This window comes from Anser anser (genome assembly GCF_964211835.1).
Source record: "Anser anser genome assembly, chromosome: 1".
NCBI classification, from domain to species: Eukaryota; Metazoa; Chordata; class Aves; order Anseriformes; family Anatidae; genus Anser; species Anser anser.
In genome coordinates, this window is record NC_139720.1 from 191,784,611 (window position 1) to 191,798,169 (window position 13,559).

At 39.2% G+C, this 13,559-nt stretch overlaps 1 protein-coding gene across 1 annotated transcript in view; it reads left to right on the forward strand.

Moving 5' to 3' along the window:
* The first annotated feature begins 8,533 nt into the window (after nt 1-8,533).
* Nucleotides 8,534-13,559, forward strand: part of SPATA13 (spermatogenesis associated 13) — a 159,041-nt gene continuing 154,015 nt past the window's right edge. The window contains exon 1 of the mRNA XM_083839663.1: nt 8,534-8,575. Coding sequence (XP_083695789.1) covers nt 8,549-8,575 — 27 coding nt within the window. The 5' untranslated portion in view covers nt 8,534-8,548. The remainder of the gene's footprint in view (nt 8,576-13,559) is intronic.

Here is a 13,559-nt window from a genome sequence, read left to right on the forward strand (position 1 = left end):
GTGAAGGTACTGAAATACTGTCAGTAACATGTCCCATTCATCAAATTCCCTCTCCAGAATAAGATTTATGTTAGTTGTTTTTGATTGAAATCACACCTTCTTTAAAAAAAAATGTTTAATAAAATATTTCCTGCTACTTGAAAGTAAAGAGATCCTGCGTGTGTTCCATCTGCTAATATATCCATATATAAAAATGACAGTCACTAAGTACACCGTGTCAGTGGTGTGGGAGATGGCACCAGAAGTGATTTAGATTTAATGAATTTGACAAATGGTAAATTTCTAAGCAAAGAACAGCTTCAGTATAAGAAGCTGCAAACTGGTATGAAACTTAAAAAAACAAAACAAAACAAAAAAATCTTTTAATGACAAAAGAAATTTAATAACGTTGATTTTTCTCACATACAAGGCTGGTTTTTGAGTATTGTCCAAGAGGGATCTTTTCAGCAAGCTCGGTAATACAAGTCCCTGCAGAAGACTGATGGTGTGAGATGTCTCCTGGGCTCAGTAGTGGTTTGTGCTGAACCATTTAGGAGTGAATGTTAATGTTTTTGTTACCTTCTGGCATATTTTGATATACTGTCCACATACTCCCAAAATTGAGTTAATCATCTGCAAGGGGTTTAATCATCCGAAAGTTAGTTAAGATCTCTAGCCATGCATATATTGTATGTTTTCTCTGGACTTTCTTTACTTCTAGAGATAGGCCAAAAATACTTAATGGATAATTTTTAGAATCCTGTAATATAGAGCAGTTGTATATATCCTATCCACATATCCTGTGTATAAAAGTTATAAGCAACATTTTCATGTTGCAAAAGACTTGTGAAATAATCCTACACTGGATAACTTCACTGCGTGAACTCAGGTAACTGTTTTTCTTGGAGAGGAGGAGTGTATTGTGCATAGCCAGCAGCAGATGTGTCAATATCACAGAGATTTTACAAACAGAAATCTAGGCAAGTAGGAAAGTTTGTGGGTGGCATCCCTGCCCGCGGCAGGGAGGTTGGAACTAGATGATCCTTAAGGTCTCTTTCAATCCAAGTCGCTCTGTGATTCTGTGAAGGCTGGGTAACTCAAGGGGCAGTAGGAAATGGAGAAAGTCCACTAGGATATCCTCGATGGCTTTGAGGATTTGAATGATGCCCAAAATTTGAACTTATAACCTTAAATCTATACTTGGAAGAGAAGAAGGAAAAAAATGCAGAAAATTCCCTGATTCCTGTGACAAGCTATACCTGAGGAACATGTAGTAGAACAAAACAAGAAGTGGAAGATCTGAGAAAAGAGGACTTTTTCCAGTTGCTGGAATTCTCCTTTTTTTTCTTCTTGCTTTGTGTTCAAATCCAGCTTTTTCCGTCTCGCCAGTAAAGGGGGCTGTGAGAACACAGGAGAAAGTGTCCTTGCTTCTGGTGCAATAACAAAAACACGTGCCTGGGGGGCAGATGATTCACTAAAGCTAAATTTCAAGCCTATGTCCCCCAAAAAGTGCTGCTGGAAATTCTTAACAAGAGCTCTTGTGATTTTTTTCCTAACCTCAGTTTGAAAAATAACCAAACCAGCAGCAGGTGTCCTGCACGGGAGCTCTCTGACGTGATGGCTGACATCTGGCAGGCACTGAAGAACTGGAAACAGGCTCCTAGGGCAGGAAGTATCGTATGATATCACTTCTAGTTGTCAGCTTTGCTTCTCATTCCAATGGTAAAAAGTATCATTTCAGCCACTTCAAGGAGTGCAGTCAAGTGTGGAGAACTTCTGTAGGGTAAAGGATACCAATGTGAGGACTGGCCATTGATGTTCATGTTGAAACATCTCCCAACGGTGTTAATCAGAGAACCCTTAACTCTAAGCAGTCTGGAAAGTTTGCAGCCCTGTAATGAGCAGACATTGCTTTGTTCGTTTTTTTTTTTTTTTATTTTACAGAAAGAAAAAAGAGTTTTTTTTAGGTTCCTGATTTAGACAACTTTGAAATCGAATCTGTCTTAACCTGAACACTCAGAACTATTAATTCGAGACAAACTGTGCCATATAATTATGTTGGTTATTCCCTGTGATACAACATTGTCTGCTGAAGACACTCATCATGTGAGTATAGCTCTTTCAAGCAATTATGGCCTGCATTGAAAATTATTGAAGCTTAACTAATTATCTTACTGAAACTCAAAAGGATAAAGCTCCTCCTCCACCTCTAAATTCCTTTTGTTCCTAGTGAATTTATGGGCACTTGAATCGATGGGAGTTTTGCTACTGATTTCTGCAGATCCAGGGAACAACCATGACTTGTTACTTATTGCCTTCTTCCACTTTTCCTTTGGCCAATAAAACATATTTTGTAGTAATTCCTAGGTAAGGCAATGAAATCTGTGACTTCCATTTCTTCTCTGAGTGTCACGGGAAGTATTTTTGTGTATATATTACATATCTTAGCATTTTTGGTTTTGATGCTAATGCCTTTATTTGAATTTCAAGGCATAAAAACACTTAAAGAGTGGCCTTTTTGCTCTCCTGATTTTAGGCAGAGTGAAAGTCAGGTGGTGGTACTTCCACTCAGAGTCTAGCACATGCTTGTTTTTCTGCTCCACACTTCTGTACATTAAATACATTTCATTTAGAAATGATCAGGTGCGAAACTGACTCATGAAATCAAAATAGCATATATTTTTTTTTGCAATTCTTGTAAAAATTTTGTATTTGTGGTTGGGATAATTTTATTTGAATTTACTTGGCTTATCATGGGCAGTGAGTGCACAGTATGCTAATTATATTTTGAATATTTCTCCTCTTGTTTCAGCAAAAATAAGGCTTAGTGTCATCTTTAAATACTCAGCATCGGTGTCTGAGAGAGTGATGGAATATTCTTTTCCATAAATACTTGAAAATTAAGTGATTGTTTCAATCTGCCTGTTCACAACTCTTTTGTTCTTGACTGTCTGTCCAGATATGAAGATTTAAACCTTTTCAGCAAACTGCTGACCACAAGCAATTCTCAAATGGTGTATTCGGCTGTATTATTTATTAATTTATTAAATTACTTCGTGGATATTTTTGTAATGGGGGGGGAAAAAGGAAGGAAAATTGGAAAAATAAAGTTTATTTTTACCTGACTAAAATATGATTTTTCTTTCCTCAAAGGTTTTAAACGCCTAACACTAAAGTAATGAGTGCTGATAGAAGCTGTTATTCTCTTATGAAAGAAAACAGAAGTACGATCCCTACAGATAGCTACACGTGGGTGCTATCATCTCCAAAGCAATCATTTCTTGACTGGTCTGAAACACATTTCATTTGCGCCTGTGCTACCTCCAGAGTAATTTTCCATGCTGTGAGCCCCACTGAGTCACACCGCTTTGTGCACACAGCTCTCATTGTGTTAATGTTCTCTTTCTTCATTTTGGTTTTGTATCATCCACTGGTGGTCTCCTGAACGGAGGCCTTAGATCTGTTATACCTGCAAAACCTGCTGTATTGCATACTGTGGAGATAGCCTTCAGCACTAGGGATTTCTAGTCCCTAGTACCTTGGCTAAAATGAAATAGAAAATTGGCAAGCAATAATAAACTTTAGCTTCAGTAGAATTTATAACTAGTTTTACAAAACCAATTTTGTGGGCTTCCTGGAAAACAGCTTGTCGTTTAAAAGATGGATCTTTCTGCGTGTTATCTTGGGACATATGCCCATCAGTGCCAAGCACTTGCTGATTTACTGCACCAGAAAAGTCCTGGTGTGCTTATTTGACACACTTATCAGTTGTGGACCGCCTGCTCAACTTGTTACATAAATGTTCTCTTTGGCAGAGAGCATCAAGGTCAACCAGAGCCATATCAGCAGTGTGATGTGAGTAGATGTGACCAGCGCTCATATGACATTTGGTACCGGGCCCCTCCTTCCCTCCCCACCCCGACACGTGGCACAACAGATTATTACTTTCCAAAGTAAAATCCATCGAAACAACACGAACGTGCACTGGAACTGTCATATTGCCTAGAAATGCTGCACCTCGTGTCAGTAAAGAAGCCTGCAGGACATTGTGCAGATAGTCAGCGCTTCCTGCCTCCAGGCATTCTGCTGTTATAAAAAGAACTTATAAAGGAGGAGGATGGTGTTTATTCTGCTGCACACGTGCCTTGTACATCACAGACAAATGTAAGTTGCTAAAGGCTGAAGCAAGAGATATGGGAATTCACAAGATTAATCTCATTAACATTTTAAATCAACCTGCTTTTTTTTTTTTGTATGGTGAATGCAATGTTAAATAGCATCCTTTAAACCTGTTTGCATTTTTCTATCATCTCCCATCCTGTGACGAAAGTACTTTTTGTATCATAGAAGCTCACAAATGTGTTGTTTAACGTCTTTAAAGGCTAATAAGACAATTGCATGCTTGCTTGGGTCTGGTGCCTGTCAGGTCATCTTCAGGACTACTGGAGGAACAGATCACTGTTGCTACAGTGACCGTCATTCTTCCAGCACATCGGCAGCTGACTGTATAGTATAAAAATTTACCTCCTCCTTACTCCAATAGGAAATCTGAATCTGGGATCGTTAGGTAATGCAATGTACAGGCTTTCTGTATCTCAAAAAGCAGTGTATCTCTCCTCCCACGTTACTGACTGCACCTACACCGGCATCCCATCTCACTGTATGCTAGCACTCAGATGGAAGAAGATGAGGCCCTACAATGGAGCTTTCCACCACCTCTGTGTCCAGCCTTGGATGTATGGATCTTATGTCCTGGGATGTGATGCTATACTTCATCCACAGGGCCAAATGAGGGTTGTAGGAGAGAAATGAAACAAGAACTGAGTAGTAGAATTAATTTACACACATAATTGTTAGAAAGAAAGGAAGGAAGAAAGGAAAAGAAGAAAGAAAGAAAGAAAGGTATAAAGGAAGAAAGCAAGGAAAAGAAAAACATCAAGTAAAAAGTAAGCAGTATTTTGCAAAAAGCCACAGTTTGATCTCTTAATCCTGATCCTTCAGTTAGAGGTGAAAAATGCCTCCAGAAATTAGCCTGGGAACTAAAAATCATGGATACAGTAGAAAAACTGGTTGGCAGTGTTTTCTCTACACCATATCCTCTTTTAAGAGCTCACTGTTTTGTAGGCAGTAATTATGGATTCCTGGTCCCACAGTGTCTCAGATATTATCACCTCTATTTCTGCTAACATTTTCTTATGCTCCCTTGGTATCAACTGTCCTTTTCCTTGAGAAGGACTAATTCAATTAAATTAAAATCAGAGCAGTGATTCATGCTCTCAGTTTACCTTGGAGATTTAGAAGTGAAAAAGAGCTTACGTGCTTGAAAGCCCATATTTTTTTTCCAGCTCTATCAATCAAAGATACCTTTGTAAACATTGTCTTGTTTAAATCCTTGGATCATTGCAAGCTCCAAAAACATTGCATTACAAATACAAAGCATCACTGGAGATTTAGAGTTTATGCAATCCAAGATTACTGAGAATCCACTTGTGCTGTGTTTCATTAGCTTTATTTTTACTTAAAAATAAACAGGAATAAGTTTATATGTGGACCTGATATAGCTGATAGGAGGTTGTAGAGGGGATGGCAGCATGTCTGGCTTGTGGTGAGCTAGCCTTAATTATTCAAACAGCAGTCACTGCTCTCTCCTTCCTCCTTTGCCCTCCCTTTGGCTGTATATTTCCATTGTTTATCGGCATCTCTTACTGCCAACCTCTGCCTGTGACTGGTACAGATAAGCTGGGCTGCTGGATCCCAGGCAGGGAGCCATAGATAGGGAGTGAAGAACAGCTCTGTTATTGTCCATTCACTAGAAATTAATTATCATGGTATAAAAGAATAAAAACTGCTCAGCAGCTTTATTTGTCAGTAATTATCTGATAACTTGAATCTAAAGATATAGAAATTGCAGTGAACTAATAACTTCTGAATATCTATATTTGTAATAGCGAACCTTGTACGAGCTTTGCCAAGTCCTAAATGGTAGAGAAATATGGTACTAAAGTCAAAATTATGGAAATTGTAAATACGAAGTGTCAGAGTAGCTAAGATCGTACACTCTGTTTGTTCAGCCTTTCCCTGAACTGAAGAAAGGAGTGCTGCATTTTGATATATAGGATGACCTTTGTGCTTTCTCCATTAAAACTCCAAGGAGTATTCCATATTTCTAAGTTATTTTCTTAATTTTTACTTTGTGGGGGAAAAAATGAACATTTTTTGTTTTTAATGCTGAGTTGAAGCCTGGGAATAAAAATCCTGCTGTGCTTCATTAAGGGATTATTTCAGGTCTTACATATATGACAGTAAACCCGAGAAGTGCGATTCATAACTAGGCCTTTATTGGTCTGGTGGCAACGTCTGTATTAGGGAATGAAATGGGGCCAAGGAGCACTTTTTGGAGGGCAAATAGTACCTCTTGTTTTGTGTTCCTACAGGGAAGCTCACTAACCCTCTCTCCCAAAACCAGATGTCTTCTTCCACAGTGCTTATTAGGCATTATCCCCGTGCTGTCTCCACCTTGGTGTGGTATATGTAAGTGGTAGCTGGTTTAGGCCAAAATCATGCCACAGAGTATGCAAATGAACAGCATACTTACTTACAGGGTGATCACAGGGCATCCTGAACCTGTGCCTTGGCCTTGTTTCGCCTGCTGGTGTAGATGTCACCCACTGTGCTAGGTGTTAAACATACGCAGAACAGAATGATAATCCTGAAAATTTACCTCTAACAGAGAGAAACAATAGACAGAAACAGCTTTACATAGAGCTACTGAAGCAGTATCGGACAGTAAGAGTCGCAACAATTTCACCATGCAGGAATTAGTAGGGTTCACTTCAGAAACTGAGTTTGCAAACTGCTTGGGTGAAGAAGTGTTTTTGCTAAATACAGTTACGATCAGGGTACTCATGGGCAGCTCTTACTTACAGTATGTGCATGAAGAACAACAAAAAGCATAATGGGATTTTAGCTCCACACTCCAAACAGTGCAAGTTTCGGTGCAAGAGATGAAAATGTAGAAGCATATTAAGCATTAGGTTGGAAAAAAACATCTGGAGGTGTCCCATCCAACCATCTGTCCAAAGCAAAGCCAATTTCTAAGTTAGATCAGGTTGCTAAGTGCCTTGTCCTGTCAAGCCTTTAAAAACTTTAAGGGTGGAGGTTGCTTGACCTTTCTGTACAACCTGTGCGAAGGGGGGACACTCTCATAGGGGATTTTTTTTCTAACAAAACAGGATATTGCCTTTCTGTGCTCTCAGCCTCATCATATGTTATATCTGTGGTCGGCAACCATCAGAGTGTTCCTGCTCTGGACACCCTCCAGTTCTCCCAACATCTCTCTTTTACTGGGGAGTCTAAAACTGGACGTAGTACTCCATATGGCCTCAGGTGTGATGGGCAGGGGGAGTGATCACGTCCCTTCACGTGCTGGTTATGCCCATGCTAATGCACTGCACCGTGTAATAATCATAGGAATAAGTAACATGGATTTTCAAAGGTCATTTTAATCAACATGTTAAGCTTCCTGCGTAGAAGAGGTGGAAGAAAGTGATAAATGTAAATATTTCAGCTGATTTTCTGTGTGGGAAAATGCAGTCGTATTAATGTATTTATATCTTCTAATAATAAATGCCATGATTTTAATTTATTATTGGGTACAGCAAAGTGAATGTCAGTATAATGAACAGCTACACAGTACTAAATGTTATTCATTCAGATATTTAATCCTTCGTACCTCTTAGAGTTGGTTAAATAGCATACTGGAAGTTGAAGAGAGAACTGATAACGTTCTGTTTTGTAAAAATCCACTTAAGATTACTTTTTTCCTTTTTCCTTTCTTTTTCTGCCTCTCGTGGGCATCAAAAAATCAAGCCAGCCCAGGTAAATAGGTAGTCAAAATAGTTGAAAGAATGACATGGTTAAGTCTGCACAGTGAAAACAACAGTATTAAAAATGGCCTAGGAATTTGGCATCTTTATTTGTTAGGAACCTGTCCTAAAACAACTTGCATATCAGGTCCAGGAAATCTAGGGTGTGATACATGGAACTTCAAGTGTGTATAATATACTTAATCCAAGAGCAAAATGTCAGAAATTTATCTCACCAATATTATTTTGCCTGCTATGTGCTGACTTCACCATTCCAATATGAGTCCTAATTAAGCATTGATGTTTACAGACTTTGTTTCATTGATTTTTAAGCCTCCTGTTCTTGAGCAAAATATTCTTAAAATGTGGAATAATCTTCCTGAGTAAGTAATAAATATCTGATCTCTTGTGTCTTCTGAAGCAAGCCTTGTCAAAGAGAAAAATCAGTCACTGAAGCAGATGGGATGACTAATATATGACTAATATATCTTTCCTTTCTCTCTTTTTTTTTTTTTTTCTGTGATTAAGTTGTGTATAGACATCTTGAATATACAGTTTTCCATATAAAAAGCTGCTATTAAGGCCATGAAGAGATTTTCAGGGATTAGCAAGTGCAGTCTGGGACTTTCTGCATTACTTAATACACTGTCTCTGTATTTCAGTGGATTGAATAGTGGTTTTTTGTCTCTTTCCAGAGTTTCACTATGAAAGCCGTCAGTGCTCCTGACTTGGTAAGAACAGTTTTTTCCCATGTGATACTTATCCTATTGATTTTAATAGAAACACACTTTTATTGCACTTGGAGATATGCAGAATGCATCTAAAGTGCAGTGAATTTGCTCAGTCTTGGCATCTTCATTCTCAAGAGCCTTTTCAAAATGTAAATTAGAGACAAAGACTACAGAAAGAGAAATTTTAGAGCACATGCTAATTGCAGAAATCTGAGATGGTTTCTCTGAATGGTAGGTTGTCAGTCAGGCTTGAATTAATGTGAGCTCTAAGGATTTGTATTGCTCGCTTAGAGTAGCTCAAGAGGAAACATGAACCTTTGCACTCAGAGGGACTGCAGAGCTAACTCCCAACTCGATCCTCTTGCTCTCAAAGCTCTTTTAGTTATTGTGATCTTGTTAGCATAATTCAGCAACTTTAAAAATGAATCCTATGCAGATCAGTTAGTCAGGAAGTGAAAAGATGTTTCTTACACTTCAAAACTGTAGGTTTACACAGTGATCTAAATTATCAGAAAGCTGTGGGGCAATCCAAGTGGTTTTAGGCTTTTTCAGATGACTTTTTCTGAATGAATAAATTTGCATAATAACAAACTAACAAACCAAACCGAAGCAAGAATGCTTCAAAATCCCATAGTCAACACTTGCTTTTTGAGCTCTAGGTTTGTAAATACATCTATTTATATGGGATGTTGTTTGTCGTTTTTTTTTTTTAATGAGCAAATAGTAACTCTTCATGTAAAGAAAGTTCATCATTTAGGTAGATTACCTATGTTCAGATAGTCACGTTTGTAAAGGTAGTTAAATTTCAGAGTTCATTAGAAATGAATATTGTAGTCAACGCTTGAAACACTCAAAGAAGTGGCTGCGCAGAGCTCATTGCTCCCAACATACTGCTGTCCTACATTGGTAAAGAGACCCAGGCTGTCATGGCTTTGAAATGTCGGGGCTGTTTATCAGTTGTTTGTCCATCCTGCAGGTGGAGGCTGCCAGGAGCAGTGGCACTCAGGGCCTGGCCCTCTCTGAGGCAGTTCTCCATTCTCTGCTGCTCACCGCCTCGTGAGCAAAGCTTGCAAGTTTTCAAGGCTGGCTTGTGGTCCTGATTATAGTGCTTTGTTCTCTTGACAAGGAGGTTTCAGGAATTGTCTATTGACATGAAGACAAACAGGCTATTCTTACCAGCTGATGGCAGAGCAGCGAGTCATAGTGCAGCTGTTTTGGCTTTGCAAAGAAATGGAGGTGTGAAAATTTCTGGGAAAATGACAATAGTGGGCAAGAGCGGGTGAAACTCCTGATCTGACTCAGAGCAGACCACAGACTGCCAAGCTGCTGTCAGCATCCTTGCACCAGTCTTTTAGGAATTATATATTCGGGAACGAGATAAATCAGTCCAATTTAAGTCATGCAGGGAAAGGCTCAAGCTGAGAAGCAAGTATGGGGGTTTGGCTCTCTGTTTCTATAGGATTATAATAAATCTTTCCATTACATTTCCTTCTTAAGACTGCCTCCTGTAAGGAAGACAAAGAGCACAGTGGTTGGTAGCACAATAGACATCATGTGGTTGGAATGAGGACATAAACATAAGTTCTGGGAAAGAGCAGGACAAAATGTCCTGCTGGAGAGAAACATGGATGGAGGAGAGAAAGGGATGTCTCTCGCATGCTGCAGATGTACAAAATAGTTTCACTGTCTTCTGCAAGAAGCGAATGTACCAGGAATGTTCTCACAGAGTTAGGTCCTGCAACAGGAATTCTTCCCTTCAGCAGCTCAGTAGTTTTCTTTGTGTAAGAGGGCAGAGTAAGGTCCTCCAAAACTAATTTGGCTAAACAGTAAGCCATGAGAGTTGTGTCTGTATTCTGCCTGAGACCTCTGAATACGAGTGTGTGATTTTCCTTCATATAGTAGTGGTATGTGTGAGATTTGTGCCCTGGAGGGAGCACTAGAGAAGGTATTAATGTATATGGAATTATGCAACACAGGAGATAAATGTATATGGGAGAAAACTGCCATGAAGACTAGGTGAGAGCAAATGTTAACAGCAGCAGAGCACTGGAGGATCATAAATGTTGTATTTATGCTTCTGGCTTGTGAGTCTGTCACTGCCAGCTGAGCTGCACAGTGGGGATGAAAATAGCACGTGTACACGTGCATGGCACAGCAGAATTTGGGACATCATCTTTAAGTCAATCTCTGCCTTCCCGTACACAGTGAGAGGGCTTACGTAATCGCTGCAGAGATGGCAAGAGACACAAGGCAGAAAATGCTTTCTGGGGAGGATGAAAGGTGAATTGAGCTGACAGACACGAGCTTTTCTGGCTCATAAGGACAGTGGAAGAGGAGACCTCTTCTGCAACAGCAAGAGAAATGTGTGCAAGGACACGGAAGGGGGACGCTGGAAGAAACAGGCAACAGAACAAGAATGATGAGACCCAAGGGAAATTAGCTTAGGGGTATAAACTAAGCCTGGAGAGGTGGCCCAGTTTGCATTAGCCAAAAAAAAAAAAAAAAAAGGGTACAGGAAAGGTGAAGCAGGATGGAAGAAATCTGTTTTGCACTGGGTTGAGAAATGACTAAGAAATAAGAAATAACATTTCTCTCTCAGAGTGCATTCTCTGTTTATTTCTTGCAAGCTCCCCCAACTCAGGATTATTCTCACTGCTTTCTCGTGTAATGTGGAGCACCCTTTGGACATGTAGTGAATAACTAACATCTAGAAAGAATTTGAACCACATGGCAGAGGAGAATCAGCAGTCAACCCCAAACTGATTTTCTCCCAGTATTCTGAGTGAGCTCCAGGCCAAACACTAACATCAAGTTGTCATAATCCCTTTTTATCTCTGAGATTAGGTTTCCTTTGGTACCACAGTCATGGTACCACCTAGGCCATGTCCTAAAAGTCATACTAATATCAGTCAAGGCTGTTGACAGGAAAGACGTAGAATAGAAAAAATTGAACTATTGTTTAGTCTGCTTTGGTGTTTTGTTTTTTTTTTGTATGTTTGTTTTGGTGGTGGTGGTGGTGTTTTGGTTTTTTTGTGCTCTTAGTGCTGTTTTTTCAACAGATTTTTTTTTGTTTTATTCTTTTGAAAAAAACAACAGATTTCACTTTAATTTATGCTGTATTAGCTTTCAAAAATATCTAGATTGCAAATATTTTAAGGGGAGTTGTATTTATAAAGATACGTGCTGTGGCTTTTGCAGTTAATTTAAACATCTGTCTCATTCATTAGTTTTGTATAATCTTGGGTTTTGCCAATCAAAATTTGGTGAAAGTTTGGGCAGAGCACGACTCATTTATATTTTTAAATAATATTTATCTTGCTGATTTAACTTGAAGGTCTATTCGGTGCTTCACTTAAGCGTAATCTTAGGTACCTGGGATCCAGCTGAGCAGTTATCACACTGCCCAGCTGGGGGTGTGATGTGAAAGATCTTCTCTGGAGCCCTCTGACAGCAGCCATGAACATCTCAACAGATAAATCTTAAAAGGACTGTCAGATAGGAAGTGCATTTGTAGAGGCCTGACAGGAAATTTTGTTAATAAAAAGCAATGTTAATAAAAAGCAATAAAAAACAAAAAAAAAGCATCATTTAGAAGTGTGATGAGGGACTGCTGCCCATAACTCCCAAAGTGATGTTTTGTTTGGGTAGCTGGGGAATGACGTGATGTTAGTGAGAATGACAAGGACAGAACGCATGCTAAGAGCTCTGTGGTTGTTACAGTTAAGGGGTGAGCCTAAAATGGGAATAGTATCAGTCTTAACGTTGGACAATCTGAGGGTAAAAACAAGAAAACGAAAGCTCTTTGGCATCTCAGAAGGTCTGATGCTCAGAGATTTTGTAATATGTTTTTCCTCCTCAAAGGTGGTGTCTTTGAGTCTGACCAAAAGCACACTCACATTACTAGAGGAAGTCCCTCTGTCTTCAGCGAGGTTTGGATCAAATCCCTCTCTTATATGTTGATCACGTCCTCAAAATCAGAATCACTTGCTTTGAGATGTGCCTTGCCAAAAACTTCCTTAAGGACTTCTCTTCAATTTGCTGGACCAGCAGTTCAGAATTTTTGACACTTTTCATCTCATCACCTTTCTTCATATTTTCTTACTTACAAAAAGAAAGAAAATTCACAGCAATATTGTGGTGGAATGGGAGAAAAAGAGGATATTCTAGAAACCTTGTCTCCTTTATGAGAGCAATGTAATTATAGTTGGCATGACATATTTATTGAATCATAACTTTAATGGTCATTTTACTCACACCATAACTTCTAGTCGTTGGTGTTACATATGATTACTGAATGAATTGTGCATTAATGCTGCATTACCGTGAGCCAACTGTAATCAAGCATTTTCTTTCAGACCACCAGAAGGAGCTATTGAATTCAGAAAGGCTTTCTTTCAAAGCAGGAATTCCTCGTACAGCAGTGCAAGCAGTAGGATAATGGAGCAGGCATGCAGTCTCCCTTGCAATGTCCTGCTCTGAGACACAGCGGAAGTTCTCTTTTAGAGTCTGCATCATTTTCTGGTCTGCTGTCTTGTAGTAAGCAAAACTGACTTCACAGGGTTTAAGATGCTTCAGGGAGAGATTTCAGGCATCATTCCTTGAACATATACTAGTGAATACTAACCAAATCTAAAGAGATGCATAATTCATTGAGACAGGCTTAACTAGGTATTTTCAAAGCATAGGGAGTGTGGAAGTTGCCCTTTTCCATTAGGTCAGCTGGAAGATGTTAGGCTAAAAGACCTGCAAAACACTTGGGAGGGCTAATGGCAGCATCTGCAAGGATAAATGAAACCTGAAGTTCCACTTACCACAGCTTGCTGGCAATTAAAATGCACCAAACAACTGTTATTATGTGTTTTCTGAGTTGATATGAAAATGTGAAATTATTTGTTGTTAGTCCAGTACAGGTGTCTCATGATCAGATTCATAAAATGGGGTACTGGGATTCGTAAGTGGCCTTCTCTCTATGAACTTTGTGCTT